This window comes from Alosa sapidissima, chromosome 9, assembly GCF_018492685.1.
Source record: "Alosa sapidissima isolate fAloSap1 chromosome 9, fAloSap1.pri, whole genome shotgun sequence".
Lineage (NCBI taxonomy): Eukaryota > Metazoa > Chordata > Actinopteri > Clupeiformes > Clupeidae > Alosa > Alosa sapidissima.
The window spans coordinates 5,787,145-5,813,076 of NC_055965.1; the positions used below are offsets into that span (position 1 = coordinate 5,787,145).

The window sequence follows — 25,932 nt, forward strand, 5'->3', positions numbered from 1 at the left end:
TGCGAGTATAATTGGTCTGCAACATCGATCTAAAACATGTTCTTTGGTAGTTCTAACAACGTTTGTTTCCTTGCTGTTATTGGATTCCTACATTTGCCTGTATCACGCTACATATACTTTACTTACATTGTCAAAACGTAGGCTATGCATTTTGTATCCTTTTTGTGTGTGGACATTAGATCCAGTGTCCTTTTCAGTTTGTTTGGCGAGATGAAGATGAAGGTGCCCCCCCTCCCCAAATCTACCACACAGCTTTGATCATTGTAACACTAGCAATAGCATTCAGTAGCCTAACAGCTTAAAGGACAAGTTTGGTATTTTACACTTAAAGCCCTGTTTTCAGATAGTTTATGATTAAATAGAATGTTTAAGATTGAAATTTGGACACATGCTGCTGTCCTGAGAATTTTCGGTTTCTGTGGTAGCGCCCCCCCTCCTCCACAACGCTGCATAGGTGCACTGGAACAATCCTTCCTAAAACGCATTAAACTTTCGTTTACAAAGACGTGAAACTCACAGAGTGGTCAGGGGTGTTCACTGATATGCTCACACAAAAATCGCTTTCGCATTCAGTGTGCTACCATCGGCTTAACATGAGTTCTAAGCGTCTTTGTGTGCTTATATCTGATTTCACTCGACTGTGAATGCATGTATATGTTGTAAGACATGTAAAATAAATGAATGACACTGGCACTACGCACAAATTAATGTAGCCTAAACTTACACCGGACTTTCCTAATAACTTAAGTTCTCTCGCGTCACTGACAGTAGCTAGAATGCATAAAAAAGGTGTGCATAGAGGAAATGCGGATGCAAATCATTATGTTTTCTATGTCATTAGATACAATAAATGTTCAAAAAACTAACAGTCGAAGACGATCTTTCTGGGATCAAGTGTTGACGTGACTGAGCTAGCAGGATAGTTACCAAGGAGCTCTTTCCAGATGTAAAAGTTTGCCATGGTTGCGCAGCCTATTTGCGTAAGCGCAAAGTGGTTCTCTCTCTCTCTCTCTCCGTGTGTGTGTGTCTGCATGAGGCTATGTTCAATTCAACTCGGTGGTTGATCCGTCCGGTCAATAGCACCGCATTCACGCCACTTCATGATTATATTAACGTCATTAGACAGGCTGTAAAAGTGTATGCGGGAATTTCTCGCATTATGATGGCTAGAGTTGCGGGACTTGAACAAATTATGCGCAATACCCGCAATCCCGCAGTGAAATTTAAGCCCTGGCCACTGTCCCGTTTGTTACAGTGATAGTGGCACAGGACTGGGCTGGCAAGGGAAGAGCCACGCACCAGTAACAACAACAATAACTTATAATAGTCTAGGTTTTGCTCCTACTGCTTCTCCTGAAATTCATAACTGAAATCCCCTCGTTCACGAGTCGTGGACACTTTCATGTCTGGTTCAGCCCACGGTTCAGTTCATAACGCCATAAAACTCGCCATCTAGCAAGCTAATCTATATCAGGTTTAAAGACAATAATCACATTCATTTGCTCCATTTTTCACCTGAAAAGCGTTAATCACAAACCCATTGATAACCAGCACATCTGAATACCATGAGTTACCATGCTGAATGAAATGTATTTTATCAAGATAAAGTTTGTGTTCCCCCCTCATAGCGTATATCGTTAACACTATGTATGTGAATGAGCTGACTAGCTAACGTAAGCTAACGCAATTAAGTTTGAAATATATAGTTCTAGCATTAAAAAAAATCTGTTGACCACCAACCTATCATCTAAAGTTGCCCTACTACAATAGGCTAACCAAATGTGTTTTGTCTGAAATTCATTATTGTCATAGGAACATTATCTTTAAGCTAGCCTCTCTCCACATCAAGGTTTGCAGGCTAACTTTTAGCTTTGAAATTTCGGTCAACGTTTAAGCTATAAATATCAGTTAAACAAGCAGCACATAAACCTCAAAGAACAATACCAGTATCTACTAGTGCAGTTGGTATAGGAAATGCATATGCCAATTAAAAAAACGTCGTAGCTTTGTCTACTTGCCACTGACAATATCAGGCAGAAAGCAATGGAAGTGAATGGGGCTAAAGCCGTGAATGTCAAAGTTAGCAACTTTTAAGCTCAGCATAATGTGGAAGTAGCCGGGAAAAAGCGCCGCCATTGTTTCCTATGGAGGTCTACAGGAGTGTCGCCACTCTGTTTTATCTACCGCTCTGGTGCTCCCCTAATTGAGGCACTTTTAATTGGCCCAGCTGTCCGTCTGCTCGAGCTGTTACATGATTCTGTCATCTGCTCATGGTGAGTCGAGGCATGAATGTGAAAAGGAAGATTTCATTATGTCATTAGTGCAGTATGTACAGCCTGGAAACCTGATGAGCCGTATGAGATTTTGAGGTTTTATAAGATCATAAAATTCGACATCCTGTGTTGGGTGGCAGATTTCCAATCAATGATCCAAGACTGTTTCGAAACACATTTTGGATGAATGTGCTTAATCTCCTTGATTTGCTAACCATTAAACAATCACCCTCTCAACCCCGATCAGAATCGCACTGTGCCATGATTATGCTGTTATGCAAAGGATTTGACCCGAACCCAGATCAGTCCAGCTGAGAAAGTTCAGTCAAGTCCGCTAGAACTGCCAGTTATTTTAGCTGATCCTAGCATCCAGTTAGGGTTTCACTTACTCAGCTTTGACAACCCCCCCCCCCCCCCCCCCCGACTGATTGATGTTGATCGAGGTGCACGGAGGTGATGGGAGCGACGGCTGTGGTGTCCGTCGGCCACATGGCTGATCCCATCGGTCTGGACGCGCCCTGGCCATTGCTGATAAGCTGATTTTAATTAGCTGGGCCAGTGGCTGCCATGCACCATCCCCCAGGCAACGTGACTGCGGCATGAACCGCTGCCCGGCACATGGGGTGTGTGTGTGTGTGTGTGAACGTGAACGTGTATCAGTTGCGTTGTGTCTGCTTTGTCGTATGTTTGTGAGTTACTGCTCTTTGTGTCACCGTGTTCACTCTAGCATATCTCTGTGAGTCTGACGCTGCATGTGTGCCAGGGGTCAGATGGGCATAAAGAGAGCGACTTACGGTGTCGGCGCAGCACTCCGACACCAAGCGTAGCTGCCTGACCTTGGCTGTGGCACCCCCGCTGTTGTAATTGATGGCGACTGCAGTGCCCCCCCCCCCTTCCTGTCCAAGGAGCCTCTCCCTCATAGACTAAGTGGATTATGCTCTGCATCAGATCACTCCCCATTACCCTCTTAGCTCTCCAACTGAGGGGTGTAAAAAAGACAGTGTCTCTTTTTAAAGCGGCAGAGCGCAACAGTTTGGCTCTATTTGTGTTTTTACAGGCAAATACTTTTGCCATCATCCTCAGATTACTTCTCAGGTTTGTGTCTTGTAGTTCTGCAGTCTGGGAGGGACCGCCCGACTTAAATATGAGAGAAGCTTTTACAGCTGAACTTACCCCATTACATCACCAAGCAATACCAGTTAGTTTGTCAGTGCTCTTTAGTGGTGGTGATGTTTTCAAGTTTTGCTTTTCTTTTAGGGAAGGTTTAGACCAAAACTCTTCAAATCTAATCAGCATTTCATCCTCCCTTGGAAGAGGACCTCGTTCACATTCAGCGTTCACCCTTGGCAGGACCACTCTTTAAAAGCCAAACGAATCACGCTTGAATTCAAGCCACCGCTCAAATCTAGACCCGATGCGTGCTCTCCCGGAGTATACCCAGTCTCCATGGCAATCTTTCGGGCCTTCAACAAAAACATCTGAATTCTCTTTTCAAGAGAGAGGTCTGTTTTTCGACGAGGCTCGTCATGGCTCTGGGTCAACAGCAGGCCGGAGAGAAAGGGAGGGAGAGAAAGACATTTGTTCTGTTTGTTCCACTTGAGGGTTGATTGCAAAAGTGTAAAGGAACCAACTGGCTCCTGTCCCACATACGGTCAGCACCCCTCAGCAGGCATCACTCACGTGAGTGTGCATCACGTTGCCGTGACCACTGTTGCATCCCAGATGTTTCCCTTCCCCGGGATGTGCCCCATTTGAGGCGGAACGACAAGGATCTCCTTGATTTCAATTAAACTGATAACTGAAGAGCTATCAAGCCTGGCTCAGTGTCATGATCCACTAATTCAATATTGACTGACCTACTTTGTTTGCGGTGTCTGGGTCTCGTGCTCATTTGGGATGGGCATGGTCTGCTGTGCAGTCGGTGGGCATGGTGCCACGCTTTGGCAGCCGGACGTGTCCATGTGGCGTGCTTATGCTGACGCATCCCGTGGCTCCACTGATTACATTGCCTCCAGGCTTTTATTGAAATTGTTATTAACCAATGCTCACGCACGCCCTGAGGCAGAACCTCTGCCAAGATCGTTGCTTTGTTTGGTGTGAAGGGTCTGTTTTTGATTCTCTCTTACTGATCTGCTTGGTGTCTCTGAGAAATCGGATGCCTTTGGTCATTCTTTTCCGGTTGGTGGACAATGTTCCCCTGATACTGCATAGTGAAGAAATGTAATTTAGACACAGATTTAGAGTTATTCCTACAGAGAGTATATTGTAGAGCATTTGAATTGCCGAATTTGAGCAATTGTATTGAGAATTCAATTTCATTCAATTAAATTTCAGCATATTATGTTCAAATTCGCTTCTCAATACTATTGCTTAAATTCAGCAATTCAAATTATACAACATATTCAGAATCAGTTTGAAGTGACGCAAGTTGTACTCCATACGTGCTGCTGGTTAAGTAATCATGTGTGTTGGTTTTGCTTTCAACCTCCAACCCTTTTTAGCTCTTCTGTTTGTTGTCATGTATTGGCCCGGCCGGTGAACTTTGTTTACCAGGCTCGTGGCCGGCAGGCGTGGTTTTGTGAAAGTCCATTATTGCTGACGTTTTGGGAGGTGGCCTTTTTGATTTTCCAGAGCCGTGCACCTAGCGCTGAAAAGAGCCCAACACGGTGGACTCAGCAAGTGGATGGGCAATGTATGCCTGGCACGAAATCACACACAGAGACACACAGAGACACACAGAGACACACAGAGACACACAGAGACACACAGAGACACACAGAGACACACAGAGACACACAGAGACACTGTGAGATCTGGGTCACAGAGAACGTCAGGGCATTGATCCATGCCTGTCCTGGTTGGAACGCGTGTTTCTGGCCCAGATTCGATGACATTGTTTTGGATGGTTGTTGTCGTCATTGTTGTCATCATTGTTTTTCTTCTGGACTGTCCTCGGCCTTGTTTGTTCTGGTGCGATTTCAACATTCGCCCCACACACACACACACACACACACACACACACACACACACACACACACCGTTAACTGTGATATTCTTCCGATAGTAAAATCCAGGCTCGTCTTGGCAGCCCTGTGTGTGCTCTTGTGTGCCTAACTGGGTTGGTTCAGATGAGTTCAGTCCTGTTTGGCCCTCTCTGACCCATGCTTCCTGCACTCAGGGCTTGTTCAACCAGATGTCGCTAGTAATGTCTCCTGTTTGCACACACACACACACACACACACACACAGAGACACTGTGAGATCTGGGTCACAGAGAACGTCAGGGCATTGATCCATGCCTGTCCTGGTTGGAACGCGTGTTTCTGGCCCAGATTCGATGACATTGTTTTGGATGGTTGTTGTCGTCATTGTTGTCATCATTGTTTTTCTTCTGGACTGTCCTCGGCCTTGTTTGTTCTGGTGCGATTTCAACATTCGCCACACACACACACCGTAAAACGCATCTCACACAGTTCACAACTGTGATATTCTTCCGATAGTAAAATCCAGGCTCGTCTTGGCAGCCCTGTGTGTGTGTGTGTGTGTGTGTGTGTGTGTGTGTGTGTGTGCTCTTGTATGCCTAACTGGGTTGGTTCAGATGAGTTCAGTCCTGTTTGGCCCTCTCTGACCCATGCTTCCTGCACTCAGGGCTTGTTCAACCAGATGTCGCTAGTAATGTCTCCTGTTTGCGTGAGTCTGCGTGGCTTCAGGTCCCCCCCCCTTTCTCCTTAGTACAGGCTAGCCACACACGCATGAGCTGAGTGCTTTTATATAAAAGCAATTCCCTGTCTTCCTCAGACCAAGTGGTCGCTTTATGCTCGGTGACCTTGCATTGCCTGGACCGATGTTGGACTGTTCGTTCGTTGGTGTGTGTGTGTGCAGTAATGCTGTGCGGGGCACATACTAGGAAGCTAGGGAAGGTCATTTTTGGCAGGCTGGAGAAGATTGAAATATAATGCCGTAAGTAAGCCTGCTGTAGGCCAGCGCCAAAGATTACATGGGGATTTGGGAATTGTAACACCACTCCGCCCCGCTCCAAACTAGGGCCCTCCGCCCTCTATTAGCCCAACGGCTGCGCTCAGGTCAGCCACTCCCCCGTCTGTGCTGGTATCCAGCCTGTGTGGAGTCCGTCCTCACTGCTCTGAGGCCGCCGTGCTCCTCTGGGACCGCCGCGTTTCGTAAGATCGGATTGAGGACAGTGAGTGATGAGTGCAGATCTGCTGCGGCTCTGCTGCCGCCACTGTTGTTGGAGGTCCGCACCTGAACGTGTGTGTGTGTACACGCACACGCGCACACACACACACACACACACACACACACACACACACACACACACACACACACACACACACACACACACACACACACACACACACACACACACACACACACACACTTACAAACAAAATCTGCACACTGAGGTCTATAGCTCATATGGTATGAACCATATAGGGGAATGGACACTGTGTAATGCTCTGCACACACTCCACTGTATGAATGCACGTACGCCCTCGTCAGCACAGCAGGCGTGAGGTTTTGTAACTACCATGTGCCTCCACTCTCTGCAGCTGAGTCCCGTCTGCAGACCCTCCACCCCCCCGCCCCCCTCCCCCTCCATTGTGTCCTGCAAGGTTACATCAGTCTGGTCTGTCTCCAAAGGCAAGCACTGAGGCAGTGACTGATTGTGTTGGACTATTTTCTGCCTCGACGTGCAAGCTCTGTGATGTCTTCCCCTTTTTATATCCTCATACACTGAAAAAGCGGAAGGAATCTGAAGGGCTGAGAGGATTCTTGTCATTTTGAAATCAAGAGTCACTTGCAACAGCAGCTCTTCTGCTTACTGCAGGCCTGTTCTGCTTAAGCCATGCTTTTTTTGTAATTCTGAGAAGTTCTCTTCTGGTTATCTAAGCTACATTTTCTCTTCTCTTCTCTTCTCGTCTCTTCTCTTCTCTTCTCCCCCAGGCGTATGAGCGGCGGTTCCCCACCTGTCCACTCATCCCCATGTTCGTGGGCAGCGACGTGCTGGACGAGGACCAGAGCGAAGACGGCTGCATGCACAACGTCGAGCGCCGCTGCAAGCTGGACGTGGACGCCCCGCGGCTCCTCAAAAGAGTACGTCAAACACGTGCCATGTCACCATCCACCCCCAACGCACTAGCCTGCCCTTCATACCCAGCTAGGAGACGAGGGGAATGGTGGGCTTAGTTTATCTGTTCTGTGGTTTGAACTAGGCTTGCGCAGAGTTAAAATCATCTGCAGGTTCAGCATCATGTTGCTTCAAATTATCTCCATCCATCTTAAAAACCCACAAGGCTCACGTGTGTCATCCTTCCTGTGACGAGAGCTTCTCAAGAGCGCTGCTGTGGTTTCAGATGCACCAGCGGTGTGACATACAGTACTCTTAAGTCCCTGCTAAAATATCTGTGCAATACAATGTCAAGAATATGTCTAGACGTGTTTATTTGCGTGTTGAGTCATGGAAGTTTACTGTTGAGACGTCTCGTAAGTCGGAAGTTCCCAGCGGCACTGCACAGCTGTGATGAGGTGTGTGTGTGTTGTGATTGGCCACAGATTGCTGGGGTGGACTATGTGTACTTCAACCAGAAGAACTCCCTGAACCGCCAAGAGAGGACCCTGCACATCGAGTCGCACAATGAGACCTTCTCCAACAGAGTCATCATCCACGAGCTCTGCATCTACTCCGTGAGTGCGCACATGCAAAAACACCCACGAGCACATGAGCGCACACACACACACACACACACACACACACACACACACACACACACACACACACACACACACACACACACACACACACGTAGACCTACACATGGAGTACACATGCAAAAATACACACACACACACACACACACACACACACACATAGACCTTCACATGGAGTACACAAATATAGACACAAGAAAATATGGTATGTACGAGGCACAAATGAAACCATTGCCTCTTCTGCCACATGTGCATATATATAATTAGCATGTCTTGATGTTTTAAAACACACACACACACACACACACACACACACACACACACACACACACACACACACACACACACACACAGGCAGGCAGGCTTCTGGAATGATGCCTTCTCCAGTGCCGCATACACCATCAGCTGACTCTCCCTGCCTCCCTGGGTTCAGGGCCTCAGCCCCTCCTCACTCTCTTGTCTGCCCATAAATCACCACTGCAGCGTGTGCTGCTGACATCCCCCACGTGTCTCCGTAGCCCTCTCAGATCCCTTAACCTGACCCCCCTCTGAAGACCAGAGATCACCCGCGCACCCCCCTCCTAAGCGGCGTGGAGAGGAGAGCCGTGAGCGCCATGTCTCTCTGCTCTCCGCCCGCAGCCTTGGCCCCGTTCCCCGAGCGCTGGATTGCCGCCAGGCCCTCCTCAGCTGGATGAATAATTGAAGGCTCCTCCTGGCGCTCCGGCATGCTGCTCCAGGGCAGTCCAAGCCAGCGCAGTCAGAGCACACAGAGCCAACGCTGGCCAGGGCAGATCTCCTGCAGGTGCAGGGGTGCAGGGGTGGGGGGAGCAATTATCTGACTTCAGATCAGGTCTGTGCTGCTCCCTCTGTGGTGGTGACTGGGCGGACGGGCCCTGGGATGCTGATCCCTGGTCAGTGTCTGATGGGCGAGATCACCAGGCCAGGTTCTCCACACGGGGGAAAGATGGGAGTTGTGTGTCAAGTCTCGGAATGGGGCCACAGCACATTCAGAACCAGGGTAGTGTTAATGAGGTCATTGCCTCTGAGAAGACTTTTTTTTTTTCTTTTACAATTATTATTAACATTTTATTTAATATTACATCTCCCATCTCACCATTGCACCATCTCCCCGTTAAGTTCCCCTGTTTCTTTTTCTTTGAGGCGTGTTGAGCTGGTCCTAGATCAGCTGCTATGAACTTATCCAGGCCATCATGTGCAGATCCCTGCCCCCCACACTAGCCTGATATGTCCTAATGATCATATTGGTTTGAGATAGTGAGATCATATTGGTTTGGATAGAGTGGAGCAGAGTAGATGGTATAGGTGTAGCTGCCTTACCCTGCTTAGTATTGTCAATATTCTGGTTTGAAAAATGCTTTGGTAAACACTAGATCTACACCCGGTAGGTGAGCTCTATTGAGACCCCCACCTACTCTTCTCTTCCAGTAAATGGTGTGTTTGGCAAACACAAATAATTCCCATCTTGGACTGTTATGTAACTTATACATATATGCTATAATGAGTTTCCATGGTAACGCTACATCTCTCTCTCTCTCTCTCTCTCTCTCTCTCTCTCTCTCTCATATCGCTGGCTAACAGGTGCACCCGGACAACGAGGACTGGACGTGTTTCGAGCAGACGGCCAGCCTGGACATCAAGTCCTTCTTCGGCTTCGAGAGCACTGTGGAGAAGATCGCCATGAAGCAGTACGCCAGCAGCATCAAGAAGGTCAGGGTCACTCATGAGTCAAGACTTGCACCCCGGTGGTCAAACCGTAACGACACACAGCTACAGGCTCTTTATGGTATTTCCTTGCTGGTGAACGCCCTGTTGTGGATGACCTCATGGGTACCTCACAGCCCTTTTCTCTGTAAATCTCACTTCCTCAAAAGAAATAAACCCTCAGAATGTCTGCTCAGCTGTTCTGAGGGTTAGAAAAGTTAAAGCAACACTTCTTTTTAGTTGAAGGAACACTTTTTTTTGTTTTTTTTGTGAGTGTGAGTGTGAAATGGTGGTTCAGCAGCTTTTACCTGCTACTTTCATTTTCTCTGACCACACACACACACACACACACATATATACACACATACACACACACACACACACACACACACACACACACACATGCGCATGAGTGCTCGACTGCGGTGAGTGTGCTGGAGCTGTGTTGTGCTGGCGGTGGTTCACAGGCGTGGGCCTGAGCCTGCTTCACCGGAGCCTCTCCCCAGTCATGTGTGCTGTACGCTCCTTTACAAGTTATTGTTATGATTGCACTCTGTCACACGTGTGTACTAGGGCTGCACGATTTGGGGAAAATATCTTAATTGCGATTTTTCTGACAGATATTGTGATTTTGATTTTTTAAATGTCCCAAAAATATTCCAAATGTCTCTTTAATTTTTCTTTTTAAGATTGCTACAATTGTACACACACACACACACACACTTGTGTGTAACACATAGCCTTTAAAAGACCACATGTGTGTGCTTCTGTGACTAAGCATTCCAGCTGTATGCACACACTGAATCCACCCCTCACTCTCCAGGTCAGACAATGCTGTACACAACCACAGCTCCTTTATGAAAGGAACAGAGTGAACAAAGGATCAAAGTGACCCCCCCCCTCCCCCCACCACCACACACACACACACACACACACACACACACACACACACACACTCACTCATACAATCACTCACGCACATATGCACATCCAGCCACTCTTCTATCTCTCTCTCACACACACACACACACACACACACACACACACACACACACACACTTATAGTCCAGCTGACTTATAGTCCTTTCCCTCCCCCTGCAGGGTAAGGAGATCATCGAGTACTATCTGAAGCAGCTGGAGGACGAGGGCATCACTCACATGCCCCGCTGGACTCCTGGCCCCGCCTCCCCAGCCAAGCCCCTGGCGCCGCTGGTGCGCCCCACCGAGCTGCCCGTCACGCCCGCCATCTCCATCACGGCCCCCTCGGACAGCGCCAGCGCCCCGCCGGACGCTCTCGCCCTCGTCTGCAAGGAGGGCACCAGCCCCCCCAGCAGCCCCAACGAGCCAGTGGCCGGCACTCCTGATGGTGAGCGAGCCGTTTGATTGGTCAGAGACAGGGACTTAGTCAGAGAGGTGAGAGGTGATTGGTGGAGATTGGTGGGTCAGTGAAGTGAGTATTAGGTGACCGGTAGAGTTGTTCAGTGAGAGAGCATTGGATCATCATGATTGTTAATATTACTAGTATTATGAGTTTGTAATTGATTGAACTGTCAGGGTCAGTTTGTTACTAGCTACTAGGGTATGCAGCACTTAGATAGCTGGATTCAGATTGTCTAACAGATTGTCTAACTTTGAGCTTTTATTATGAACAAAGTCATTAATTACTGTGTATGTTTGTGTGTGTGTGTGTGTGTGTGTGTGTGTGTGTGTGTGTGTGTGTGTGTGTGTGTGTGTACCAGACAAATTGGATGCTGACTACATCAAGCGCTACCTGGGAGACCTCACGCCCCTGCAGGAGAGCTGCCTGATCCGGCTGCGTGGCTGGCTCCAGGAAACGCACAAGGGCAAGGTGAGCCATACCCACAAAGGTCAATAACACACACACACACACACACACACACACACACACACACACACACACACACACACACACACACACACACACTCAAATTACATCCTGGGATATTTACACATACACACACACACACACACACACACAGGCAGACATAGGCTAAATGATCCACTCCCTTGGCTAATAAATATTTATACAGGCCAGACCGGTCCCTGAGTCTCCCTCTCAGTCCCAGCGCTGCTAAATATTTATTTTCTCTCACACCTGCTTTCCATACAGACACATTGATGCGCGCGCGTACACACACACACACACACACACACACACACACACACACACACACACACACACAGATGGCTGGTTCAATTTGCTCAGTCACACGTCCCCCCGGCTATTGATCTATCAGGATATGCACATACACACGGTCACTTCCCTTTTCTTTGTTCCTTTCTCTCTTTCTCTTTCTTTCTTTCTGTCTTTCTTTCTCTCTTTCTCTTTCTTTCTCTCTTTCTCTTTCTTTCTTTCTTTCTCTCTTTTTCTTTCTTTCTTTCTTTCTTTCTTTCTTTCTTTCTTTCTTTCTTTCTTTCTTAAAAAATTGTGATCGCAAACCCCACACTGTCTCATCCCCACACTCTTCACCCTCCGTCCCCCAGATCCCCAAAGACGAGCACATCCTGCGTTTCCTGCGGGCGCGCGATTTCAACATGGAGAAGGCGCGCGAGATCCTGTGCCAGTCGCTCACCTGGCGCAAGCAGCACCAGGTGGACTACCTGCTGGAGTCCTGGAGCTGCCCGCAGGTCCTGCACGACTACTACACTGGCGGCTGGCACCACCACGATAAGGGTAAGGAGAAGTGGCGCTAATGCCAAAAAGCTAACGTTTCCGCCACACACACACACATTGTCAGTGGCTAGCTTGACTGCTAACCCTGGGCTGATGAATAGGGTTACTTGCATACAGGGCCGGCTCTAGGCAGGGACCAGGGTGGGCTTAGCCCACCCAAACATTGTGTCTTTCCCACCCAAACAAAGTCAAGAATTAGTTTTATTCAGTTGTGCAGACAGGGGAAAAGCCAGGCTGCTACAGTACTACACTATGGGTGGGGGGCACTATTTTGTATTTAAAACAAAATATCAAATACCATAATTAAATGTATCAAAATAAACTACAAGGTACATACCCACACTCTACTCCCATATATGTCTATTTAATCTATTCCTTCATCGCTACACTGACGCTTTGATTAAGTTGGCAGTTGATTAAGTGTACAGTGTTTGAAAGAAACAGCTTTTCTTTGCCTACGAGACATGCCATAACCTGCAAACAGTCAACAGATCAAAATGCTGACCTGCCTGTTACATCCCATAGCCTAAATACTGTATCAGAGATGCACTCAAAAAGTCACAACTGAACTTGTCAACCAGTACAAAGTGGAGACAAGTCTCTGACATTGTCAGTGCATGTGTGTGAGCAACCTACAAGTTACTCATCTTACACTGGATCATCTTCCTGAATCTCAATGTTATGATCACCAGTATGGGCGAATTATTCATTCAAGCAATTACTTTTTCATTGTGTTGCTTTAGGCCAGTGTTTCTCAAACTTTTTCAGACCAAGGACCACTTAACCAATGAAAAAAAACCTCACGGACCACCTAGCTAAAAAAAAAAAGAAGAGTAGACGTACTTCAACAGTATATTACACAATAGGCCTCACCTTGCTTATTGTGTCAGAGGATTCATATGATTTAAACTGGCGTAGTATACATAGGCATGTTGCAGAACTGTTTGAATTTACATACAAGTTGGTTCAATATTGCAAACAACTCATCTATATTATATTCTACCACGTCTGCTCGCGGACCACTTGGGATAGCTTGCGGACCACTAGTGGTCCCCGGACCACACTTTGAGAAACACTGCTTTAGGCGATAAATGGGTCAACTTGTTGCAGGGCAACCACATTACAGATTCCATGTATTCTAGTTGGATGATTCAAGTTCTCAAGAAACTGATGATTAAAGTTACCAAGAAACTTGAGGGTAGGGTGTGTGTGTGGGCAACTTACACGTCACTAAGCTTGCACTGAATCAGCTTCCTGAATCTCCGTATTCTGATCACAACAACTCTGGGCAAATTACAAGTCAGCGCTAGTCAGAGGCTGCATTTCATTGTTTTGCTCTTTTATGATGTCCTCACATTACCAAAAGGTAGGCTGTTGGTTTTCCAACGATATTTCGCAAATATTTCTTCAACAACATAAAATACAAATGATAACATACTATTTTGTATTAGAAATAATGCCTATTCCTGGCTGTTGGCTGTAGCAACTTGTGCTAGGTGGTTGTGATTTTTGTGTGTTTTGTTTATGTCCATTTTGATCCAATTTGACCGCTTTGCCATGTTGCCCACCCAAATATAGTAGCCTAGAACCGGCCCTGCTTGCATAGCCTACTGAGGAGCATTTCCGTGTAGCAATGTTGGATGATAAGATCAGCATTAATGCAATACGCTCAGTGGTTAGCTTGTGGTGAAATGTGAACATAATGAATGCACATAACTCCAGAACATGACTGAGGTTATTAGCATATTAGCATACTGGCTCTGGTGCCTCTGCTAATGCCCTTGCGTGCCAGAGCCTGCTGGAGCTCACAGTGTGAAACTCGTATGAACTTCTGCTACACTTCAGAATGAACTCGCTCCATTACAATAAGCCCGTATTCAACACGGAGCATTTTCATCGTCTGCTGCTGGCTGACCTCTAGTCTCCATTCCGTCCACTTTGTGCCAGCGATTGGCACCAGGTTACATAAGTGTTGATCAGCATTCCTCATGCTCATGTTCGTACCCATCCACCTGCAGCGCTATCCATGTTCCCATCTGCAGCCTCCGCATGCCTCCGTCCTCCTAGCGGCGTCAGACACTTCACAGACCGTCTCTCCGACGTCTTGTGCCAGCCAACGGGAGATCAGTATCTTTCAGCCCCCACCTTGTCTCAGACGCACGCACGCACGCACGCACGCACGCACGCACTGGTGTGAGTGCTGCTGGCATTGTGAGTGCAGCCGGCTCACGGTCTGTGGTTCGCGTCTGTATCAAAGGCAGTGTATCGGCGTCATCTTGCCAGGGGCCCAGTGGGTCACATGCGTCACTGAGCCATCTGCAACTGCGTGCGTGCGTGTGTGTGTGTGTGTGAATGAGAGAGAGATTGTCATATTTGTCCTTGAGTGGAACCGATCACCTGGCGTGCTGTGTGCTTCCCACTGTTACAGGCGTCCATACTTAAACTCATTTACACTCAAAAGCACACACTCTAAGACACTCAAAAGCACACACATACAGATCACATCACATCTTGGCATAAAAGGACTACAAAATTACACACACACACGCGCAGGCATGCCAAAATACACCCACGTGCATCTGTACACATGAGCAGGCATACAAATATACACACCCGCATGGACACAGAAACAATGCCGTTGAAATACTCACTCATTCCATGGAACACACACTCGCACACACACACACACACACTTTGACATTTGTGTGTTCTGACACATGCACTGACTAATCCACTCGCCAGCACTTATCTGTTGGCACTCCTAACGCTCATTAGTGCGCCCACACACGCCCACACACGCACGCACGCACACACACACACACACACACACACACACACACACACACACACACACACACACACACAGAGAGAGAGGTAGTTCAGGTGCCACTACCTACACGGTGGTCTTTTGAAAATCAAGCACCTTCATTTTTATGCATTAAAAGAATCACGATTGAGTTTCTTTTGTTTATTTGTGTGCCCATTACAAATGGTTTGAAGTCACATAAAAGTATTTAGTTGTTCTTTTTTGGAGAAACAAACTGTGATGAAAAGCCAGATTGAGCACGTACATCATTTTACTATCTTCAATCAATCAGATAAGTGACTCAGCAAGAATCATATGATGACCAGGCCTCAACACACGCTTCTCGTTGTGAGAGGAAGAGAAGAGGCCATTTATTTCTCCCTTCATCCCTCCATCCATCCCTCTATCACTTTTTTTCTTTGAATATTTCTGTTGCTTCTTCCTTCCTCATCTCCCACCAGCACTTCCCTTTCCCATGGAAGCACTCAAACAATTTCATGCAAATCATAATAATCTCGTCCTGTATTGAGTCATAGCAGTATACGCCTGCTCTTCAACAGGGCAAGACAAGACACACAGGGATCTACAGTACACACACACACACACACACACCACACACACAGGGCTCTACTGCACAAGCAGGACAGGTCAGGACACACAGGGCTGGACTGGCGGAGCCGTGTGTGTGTGTTGACTTACAGCAGTACGTGCCTTCTCCGCAGCACATGCCTTCTCCGCAGCACATGCGGGGCAGGCTTGTGTATGTGTTTACTGGTGTGTTCTCTCAGTCACAAGGCCCTGGTATTGACTCAGCCTGAGGGCATCATCGGTCGGGGAGGGAGGGAGGGAGGGAGGGAGGGAGTCCCCCGTGGTCACTGACCCCGTCTTCGAGTGCTGTGTGTGTGTGTGTGTGTGTGTGTGGGGGGGGGGGGGGGGGGGGAGGGAGAGAGTCTTCCGTAGGGGCTTGAGACTTTAGTATGTGTGAGTATTGTAAGTGTCTGTTTGTGTGGGCAGGCCCCATAAATAGGAGGCTGTGGTGTGCAGTGTGCTCAGCTTCCTGAGGCACAGGAATACAGGGCAGCGGTGAATGGGTTTGGACCTGACCAGTTTCAGAGATACTCCCACTCGTTCTGAGTACTGTATTGTATGATGCTGTTAAGGCTGATTTATAGGGAACAGTGAAATACCTAAACTACACTCAGCCTATGTTGTTTTACCTCTGTATCTGTATCTGTATGTGTGCTCATCGTGTGTGTGTGTGTGTGTGCGTGTTCTACAGATGGTCGTCCTCTGTACATCCTGCGCCTGGGCCAGATGGACACCAAAGGACTGGTGCGCGCCCTCGGAGAGGAGTCGCTCCTCAGACATGTAAGTGCCAGTCTCCGCATGCCAGTCTAAACAAAGGTGTCACTTGCACTTCCCAGAAATGTGTTGTTGGCTGACAAACAAGGAAGCGGAAATAAATGACAACCTGCAGTCATCTACGGCATGCTGACAAGCTGACATTGATCATCGAATAACGTGAACCTGACACGAGACTCAGGAAACCCGCACAACATCCTTGAAATAGACACTGTAATGCTCACTAATGCATTGTCTTGTGTCAGACGAGGAAGAGAAAATATGTTATATATATATATATAAGCAAAGACAATGGAGATCCACAATGTGCTTTGTCGTTCCGTAACTGTCAAGGAAATTGCATTGCATGCAGGTTTGAATTGTTTGCGAAATAGTAAACACCATGAAGTCGGCAAGCTGTGAATGATGCTCTGTATATGACATGGTCTCACAAAATGGTGAAAGACATTCACTCAGCTTTCTATTTGCGGGTGCGCGTGCGTGCGTGTGTGTGTGTGCAGGTGCTTTCCATCAATGAAGAGGGCTTGAGACGCTGTGAGGAAAACACTAAAGTGTTTGGCAGGCCAATCAGGTGAGACCTCTACTCCTGTCCTGTTTAACTCTTGTCCTGTGTGTGTGGTGGATGTCTTTATTTATATGTTGTGTAAAGCAGCTTCCTGTTTTCCCATACTTCTGTTCCTGTTTTTGTTTTTCTTGGTCAATCTGTTGCTCTTTGAATTTCACATCCGCAATCCACCTAACCTAAATCCCCCGTATCTCTCTATCTCTATCTCTATATCTCTCTCTCTCTCTCTCTCTCTCTCTCTCTCTCTCTCTCTCTCTCTCTCTCTCTCTCTCTCTCTCTCTCTCTCTCTCCTCTCTCTCTCTCTCTCTCTCTCTCTCTCTCTCTCTCTCTCAGCTGCTGGACGTGTCTGGTGGATCTGGAGGGCCTAAACATGCGTCACCTGTGGAGGCCGGGCGTGAAGGCTCTGCTGAGGATCATCGAGGTGGTGGAGGCCAACTACCCCGAGACGCTCGGACGCCTCCTCATACTCCGAGCACCCAGAGTCTTCCCTGTGCTCTGGACACTGGTACATACACACACAATATCTCCATTTTGTGTACACAGTATTTGGTGACTGTGTATCCGTGTATGGTGTATTTATAGCCTTTGTGTGTACCTGTGTCCAGGTGAGCCCCTTCATCGATGAGAACACCAGAAAGAAATTCCTTATTTATGCTGGAAACGACTATCAGGGCCCTGGGGGTCTGGTGGACTACATCGACAAAGAAATTATCCCAGACTTCCTTGGCGGAGAGTGCATGGTACGTTAAAGAGATGTCTGTGTCTGTGTGCATACATTGTTTTAGAGATATGTAGTTTATGGTAGAGGAGTAGTCTTTTAGCTCTTTTAGTAGATGGGGATTGTTTGATGTCCCTTGTCACTGTTGCATTTGAGAGTTCTCATAACTCTAATTGAGGAGAGCTGCTTTTGTGATCTTTCAAAGGAGCACGTATGAGTGTATACTGAGCCTTTGGTCTTATAACACAGCACGCATGTATGGTGAACATGAAGTAATGCTGCAAACCAAAACACTGCAATCTTAAAGATTCAACATTTTAGTATCAAACAGAAGACTAGGGACTGAGCATATTTTTGTCCGTTGCAGAGTCGTTCCTCTTTCCCTAGCCCGGGGTTAGGTGCAGTCATCTTCATTTTGCTCTCTGTCTCTCACTTTCATTCTCTCTCACTCTTTCATTCTCTCTCTCTTTCGCTCCTCTCTGTCTCTGCAGTGTGAGGTGCCTGAGGGAGGTGTTGTGCCCAAGTCTCTGTACCGCACTCCCGAGGAGCTGGAGAACGATGACATCCGCCTGTGGACCGAGACCATCTACCAGAGCGCCAGCGTCTTCAAGGGTGCCCCCCATGAGGTGAGCTCACCCCCCTCCTTCCCCAGCCTGGTCCTCTGGGTGCCCCCCCCCCCCTGTATGCAGCGGGCTGACTGGATGCGGAGGGGTGCAGAGAGTGGAGCCAGGCTCATGAGTGGAAAGTTACCAGAGTCCCTCAATGCGGAGAGTCCCTCAATGCAGAATCAGCTGCAGAGATGCAGAGTGGGGGCGCCACCTGGTGGACTGCAGAGGCAGTGTTGGAATGTGCCAGGGCTGCGGAGGAGTTTGCACCGCCTGTTCTCAGTGTATTGTGTGTTTTGCAGGTTTTGTGAGGGATTGTATTCAGAGGTGTCATGTTGGAACAATACAGAATGTTTTGGTCTCCTGTTTCCCTAGTGATGTGTAGGGAATGGAAAGAATTTCCAGGCGCACAAACAAAGACATAATTTATCTTGCCTAGTATATCATAGTTAATAACTCATAGTTAATAACAAGCTTTAATCAAAACATTTCTCCAAATGACCAAAAATCTTATTTGAACTTGATGATGAAAGTACCCCCCACACTTTTTTTTTTTTTGACTGTGTTTTTGTTTTTGTGTTGTCCTGCTTTGTTTGTGTTGACTTGTGGTGACCTCGAATCTGAGAAAGGCACTATATAAATAAAACGTATTATTATTATTATTATTATTACCTCCACACACAGGTTGTGGTCGAGATCATCGACGCCTCCTCGGTCATCACCTGGGACTTTGACGTGTGCAAAGGCGACGTGGTCTTCAACATCTACCACTCCAAGCGGGCGCCCCAGCAACCCCGGAAGGACCCGCAGGTGGGCCACGGCATCACCTCGCCCGGGGGCAACAACGTGCAGCTCATCGACAAGTCCTGGATGCTGGGACAGGACTACAGCATGGTGGAGTCGCCCCTCACCTGCAAGGAGGGCGAGAGCGTCCAGGTGAGAGGGGTGGGAGAGCCCCCAGGTGGGCTGGGGGTGGGTTGGTGTGATGGGTGTGAGGGGATGGAAGATGTTGTCTGCTCTTAGACGAAAGAGATGAAGCGAGATGAAGTTGGGTGAGATAATGATATCTGTGATGCATTTTCAGCCAAGTTGTCTGCCACAGTGTTTTGTTTTCTAAGCCTGTGCCCAACATAGCCAATGAATTCACTACACAAAGGCACCACTGTTATCAGCACCATTTGACTGCCCCCTGGTGGTGAGAATGGTGAATTAACATGGACCTATTATTAGTGCAGCTACATGAGTATCACTAAATATATACATCTCATATGAGTGCACTTGATAAGCTATACATCAGTATCACTAAATATATACATCTCATATGAGTGCACTTGATAAGCTATACATGAGTATCACTAAATATATACATCTCATATGAGTGCACTTGATAAGCTATACATCAGCCCAACCCAACCTAAAGTTCCCTCTCCAGGTTCCACTACTTTAGACTCCACAGAAGTTTCCTGTAAAATCGCATATGGTGCTCACAACAACCCTTACCAACCAGTCATTTGTGGCAGACTCAGACATACACTCTGCTGATGGTTATAGCTACTGAGTCAGACATTGTGGTAGTAAATGTTGGACGTGTGGTTGTACGGCAGGTTAGCTATGATTTAGATAAAACCTTGTTTGTCCGTCTCCCTTGCTGTTGCTGTCCAGGAGTTATGGGGATATAAAATCAGGTTGATAAGCCGATAAGTGAACCGATAAGTTTGTGTTTAAATTGGACTGAGATGACGTGCATCTGTCTCTGCCCCCCCCCAGGGCTCTCACGTGACGCGGTGGCCAGGATTCTACATCCTGCAGTGGCGCTTCCACAGCATGCCGGCGTGCGCCGCCACCAACCTGCCGCGCGTGGACGACGTCTTGGCCACGCTGCAGGTGTCCTCGCACAAGTGCAAGGTCATGTACTACACCGAGGTGCTGGGCTCCGAGGATTTCAGGTAAGAGCCCTCTCTCCACACATACCAAGATTAAATATCATACCTGTTGTCAATTACTGTCATGATAATGTGAGACCTCACTGATAATGTCAGGCTTCACTGGTGTTTAGTATGATCTTCCTTTGCGTTGTTACAGTGCTGTCTAGACAGGGGGATTCAGATGGGAGTTTTTATAGTGGTGAAGACATGGTTGCTTAGGACAAGAAAACCCAGAAAGAAACCCAGTTTCTTTTTTTTGTTTCTTTTTTGTTCCTCGGTGGCTAATCTCTTTTAGTCCCACTGAAGCTAAAGCAAGGCTACGCGCCCACCGCTTTACCTCCTCTCCTTTCTGTTGTTTTCTCCTCCCCCTTTTTTTCCCCTCCTCCTCCTCTTCCTCTTTTCCCCCCTCTTTCTCTTCTGTGTCTTCCCTCTGTAAAGAACGGCTTGCTGTGATGTGCAGAGTTTGTAAGTGGACTCGTGTTTGAATTTTGCTTAGCCGCAGCAGCGCTTCGCTAACCGCGCCTAGCCTGGCTAAGCATGAGTGTGGATGCTCGCTGCTCCTGACTTGCTCTTAACCCTTCCCATGCTGGCCATACAGTAAGGTCCTCACTTTAAAACAAAAACTTCTTTTTGGAGGAGTCATGTGCAATCAGAGGACCATATTTTATGTCCGTATGGAAAGCTTGCTTTGATTCAATGCTGATTGCTTTCCACATGCTAATGAGCTTATAAGGTCTATTGAATTACATAGCAAGTCATCAGCACTGGCTACTAACCTCTGTGACCCCTCATGCTTGAGCGACCACTTAATAAGCTGCTTTTTACAAGTGCAGTGCTTGGCTGTGGCATGCTATTGCCCTTACTGTAGATGTGCTCAGGCAGAAGGCTGCAGCTTATTTAATATTTTCCTGTATCAGTAATGGCCTTTTGCTGGTCCTGGATCTGTTAAGTTTGTAAACTGGTTGCTGTTGTGTTCAAACTCATGCTTTCGCAAATCTTCCATCTTCCAAGATGGCTGCAATCTCCATCTTGGCCACATGTGATCTCCGCACCCTCTTGCACGGTGCACTTTTTAACACTTTTTTTTTTTTTTTTATGGAACTTCTTGTGTTATGCACTTTTTTTTTTTAAATGTTTTAGCTGCAGGCAACGATCAGCACTTCTATGAAGTCTATAAATTCTTGAACCAAATCCTCACTGTCATTTCTCTTTAAGATCCAAGTGAATTAATTTTTAAGCCTAAAGAATACTGAAAATGTTAACTTGTAGACCCAAAACATCTTCATGTAACTACCAGGAATAAGAGGGTGTTAAACCCCCTAGCTCCTCAGTGCCGCGAGTACCAGATGATAGAGTTGTGTGGATCGTTCTGTGTCATATCAGATAAGGTCGTTGCTGCACCGTCTCAGATTTTGTTCAGACCTTATCCGTCTCATAAATGTTGACCGCGCAGCAACCATTTTCCTGCATTCTGTCTGACACAGAATGAAACGTGTTATCACTAACTTAAGGTTGCATGCTTTGCTATGGGCTCTGGAATGGGCATGGGACACCTTCACCAGATCACACAGGAGTTCTCAAACCCTCCAAGAAACCAAAATTCTGCATTTTGCAAATCACCTGATGGCTAATGGATCATGATTGTGATATATTTTTACAGTATTTAATTAAACCAAAGAGGTTACTAGAAGTTATACCCCCTCTTTCTTTCCCCAGGGGCTCAATGACCAGTTTGGAGTCCAGCCACAGCGGCTTTTCCCAGCTCAGCGCCACCACCACCACCTCCAGCCAATCACAGTCCAGCTCCATGATCTCAAGGTAGAGCTGGCCAATCAGAGAGACAGTAGGGATTGGGTGTGAGGGGCAGGGGACAACACTGGCCCACAATCCCTTGTGCTCCCCTATCTACATCCCACATTTCTGACCCCCTTCCCCAATCCTTTACTCCACCCCACGTCCATGATGCTCACTAACCATCTCCCCTTTGTGGACCTGAAGCTCGACTGAACTACTGCATTAAGGGAACAGACACAACATACATTGGTCTTGGACGGGGTGGAAAACAAAAAAATAACAACAACAAAAACATACAAACACAAATAAACAAAACCCCCACTTGCACGCACACCTCTTCCATGTCTAAAGGGCTACGACCTGCCTAGCCGTGGCAATCAGCCGTGGCAGCAGGTCCGCACACAAGCAGGTTTCCCCTCCTTGTGCTTCAGGCTGGAGGACAGCAAGAGGACCGTATGGGCCATATCTCACTGGACACTCAGTGCATCCTGGACGCCATGTTGGACCGAGCAATACACCTCCCAAAACCAAAGGGTTTGGGGACACTGAACTGGATCCGCTGTTACACACACAACACCAAACTCCAACACAGACACACACACTTTTACAGCGTGTTGTGTACATGTGGACATATCCTTGCACATACACACACTGATGTATACGTGTATGTATTATACACACCCTCTCCACACCACCACAGAGTTACACAGAATATGCCATATCACCAGGACGAGTGTGATGCCATATCACCAGGGCGAGTGTGATGTCTCTCTGGTGAGGGTTTTCATTTTGTTTTCATTATTAGGTCAAGTGTGAGCTGTGGAGAGACTTGGGCTAGAGGCAATAATCCCAGCTGAATTTCTGCTGTCAGACTTCTATTTATCATGTTGAACGTGACGTGTGCAAAAGGAGGCAGCTGGTGTACTCTGGGTGCTATGGAACACGACCCCCCCCCCCCCGCCCCCACCCCCAGCTCTAGTCAGGACTGAGCAGGCCGACGTCAGCGCCTCACCGTTCACAAGACAAGTCGATCAAGCAACAGGCCAGTTTGCGATGCTCCCCTGTTGGTCAGTAGTTTTATATTCATGGAGTGGAGTCTTGAACAATGACTCCTCAGATGGGCTACTGATCAAGTGGGTGAGCAGAACTGTCTGTACAGAACCTGACCATTGGAGGGTCGTGTGATTTAATAACGGTTTAATAGGTCAAACTTTTTTCCTCGTTTGGGATGGTTTTGGGTGTTCAGATGACCTGGGGTGGGTTTTGTAGTGAGTGAATTTCAGAGTTGCCATATTTGTGAAGTGGTCATTTCAACCAAATAGAGGTCAACTTTGATATTGTTACAAAGACAACTTTACTGATGATAACCTATTTGGAAGAGGATGCTTGAAAATGGAGATAAGTTACTTTTTGCAATGTAATGCTGGTGTTCCGGGGATGTTCCCCAAAGTACAATGTTTTTTTTTTTTTTTTTTCAAGGAGTTGACATAACTCACATTACTGTTGTTGCGTTTAAAGGGATTTCCTTAAACCATCACCTTTCTCTAGTGTATAAACAGTTAGAGAGTTTTCCAGGGGCATACATTCTTCAGCATTATGTGATTCTGCACATCATTCTGTGCATATTTCACAGGCATTGGTTATTGCAATAAAGTCCTTGAATGTTTCCCCAACCATGTTACAGGCCAGATGGGACTGGACTTTGATGTGATTGCAGATTGACACCTGATTTTGCCGTATGAAATGGGCCTGTTGTACAGGTAATGCAAAAAAAGGATGAAAGAAAGTTCCTTACGTTGTATTATTGCCATTATCATCTTGAGCACATATATATATCTCACTAAAAGCAAGACGTGCTGAAGAGAACCATATCTTCCTTGATCTCCTTTCCAAGCTGCCATTTTACTGTTGTGCTTGAGATTATACACTTTTAGTAGGCTTTAGCCTTTCAAACAACCTCAGTAGCGACTAGCTTTCAGAATCTCTCTCGTGTAACGACGGTCTTCAGGTAGGACAGAGTGGCCAGATCAAACACCCTGAATCTTTAAGGCAGCGGTCGAACTAGTTTGACCGACAACGGATACCATGCAGTTACCGAAGCAGCTGCGTGGTGGTGGTTTTGTGTGCATGCGTGAGATGAGGTGTCAAATTTACCACTGGCTTTTGGCTTTAGTTTTCAGTCCAGGTTGGATATCAGCACAATAATTCAGACAAAATGCGTGATCGCCATAAACAATAAAGACCACGTCATTGGTCTTCTGTTACATTAGTAAAAGTAGTGCGAATTTGACCCTCATTCACAGTCTTTGTTTTTGAATCATTCAGTCTTTTGTTACATGTACATTCATTTTTCACTCTGTGTGTGTGTGTGTCATGTTTAGACTTTTGGGTGAGAAGGTGAACATAGTCTCGATGTGCTACTGCATTAACCAAGAAATGCTTTACTCAAGAGAAGAAAGAGGGCTGTGTTTGTATCAGCTGTGATTGTGCGGTGACATATTGGCTCCCAATGCCGACCTGTTTTTAAATTGTAACTTTTGCTTCATTCTCCCCCATCCTAAACCTCCCTCACTTTATAAAGCCTTGTCGTTTTCCCCCATGGGTCCTTATTGAGTTTGTGTGTGTGTTTAAGGGAATGCAAGTTACAGTTTTGGCTTTTTTTCCGAGACTGATGACCCTCTTTAATCCAAGGAAATTTCCCATCATCAGGTCGGCAAGGATGCCTGTTTGAAAGGTTGCGCTGGATTTGTGAGGTTTTTCGTGTGACTGACTGACTGCTTCTTACCGCCCCTCAGTATTCTCAGTCATGCAGCAGCCTGCCGACAGGAGTCGCTACGTGTTTGTATGTGGACCGTATGAAAGATCGCCTCTCGTTTCTGTAACCTTGACTTTGCCAGTGTAAATGTCATCTGACTAAGAGGGCTAAAAGTGTTCTTGTCTTGTCATTTCCTGAACTCTAAACCACCTCTCGTTGTCTTTTGTGTGCTTGTCTTACTCCATGTACTGCATATCTTTTGAGAAATTATTGTGTATGTCAAAAAATGTTTAAATTAATATACAAAATAGCGCCTTTACATTTTGTTTAAAACTATTAAACTTGAATTATGAGATTAAAATGTGTTTGCCCTCTTGCTTTTCTACACGCATTACAATGCATTAGAACAAATTAACTTTTGCTTTGAACAACTACTGACAACACGTGTAAATCATGGACGTAAAGTGAATAATTTAATGCAGAGTGGTTTGATAGGGAGCTCATTGTACTCTATGATTCAGTGTGTGTGTTTATGTACTTGTATATTTTGTGATCTTTTCATGCAATAGGCTGTATGGTTACTACTTAAAACCTACCAGTAGAGGGAGACGGAGGCCTTCACAGGGTTGCAGTGTGCTGAAATGTACACATCATACAGACACACATACCATATCAATCACATTTTCTTCTTAAGCAGTATATTAAAAGGATCAAACCAGACAGCTGGAATTGTCTCAGAGGGAAAGGTACAGAGGCTTCATCAGTGTGCAGAAACTCAATACACTTTAAATGTAAAAAGGCAGCGATACTGTGTAATTACCATCTTAAGAAGTGCTTTGTACAAACAGAGCCGATAGTATTATAGCCCCAATGCGAAGAGTATAATCTGTGCTGTATTGGACATTTTAATCAGCATAAAATCAAAACCAAAAACGCTAAACAATACATTTCCTAGGCATATTTGCCAAGCTGAGTGAAAGCATATT

General features: G+C 46.6%; 1 protein-coding gene across 7 annotated transcripts in view; it reads left to right on the top strand.

Annotated features, from left to right (window-relative positions):
- The window catches only part of LOC121718534 (SEC14-like protein 1), a 36,210-nt gene extending 10,903 nt beyond the window's left edge, over positions 1-25,307 (top strand). For 6 of the 7 annotated variants that reach the window (XM_042103548.1, XM_042103545.1, XM_042103546.1 and 3 more), the window contains 15 exons: positions 7,235-7,384; positions 7,844-7,975; positions 9,599-9,727; positions 10,823-11,087; positions 11,461-11,570; positions 12,227-12,416; positions 16,502-16,590; positions 17,085-17,155; positions 17,483-17,654; positions 17,755-17,889; positions 18,359-18,493; positions 19,157-19,408; positions 20,240-20,418; positions 20,836-20,862; positions 22,114-25,307. In XM_042103548.1, the coding sequence (XP_041959482.1) occupies positions 7,235-7,384; positions 7,844-7,975; positions 9,599-9,727; positions 10,823-11,087; positions 11,461-11,570; positions 12,227-12,416; positions 16,502-16,590; positions 17,085-17,155; positions 17,483-17,654; positions 17,755-17,889; positions 18,359-18,493; positions 19,157-19,408; positions 20,240-20,418; positions 20,836-20,862; positions 22,114-22,219 (2,142 nt within the window). In that variant the 3' untranslated portion in view covers positions 22,220-25,307. The remainder of the gene's footprint in view (positions 1-7,234; positions 7,385-7,843; positions 7,976-9,598; positions 9,728-10,822; positions 11,088-11,460; positions 11,571-12,226; positions 12,417-16,501; positions 16,591-17,084; positions 17,156-17,482; positions 17,655-17,754; positions 17,890-18,358; positions 18,494-19,156; positions 19,409-20,239; positions 20,419-20,835; positions 20,863-22,113) is intronic. The other variant, XM_042103550.1, reaches the window with a different exon arrangement.
- Positions 25,308-25,932: the final 625 nt, after the last annotated feature.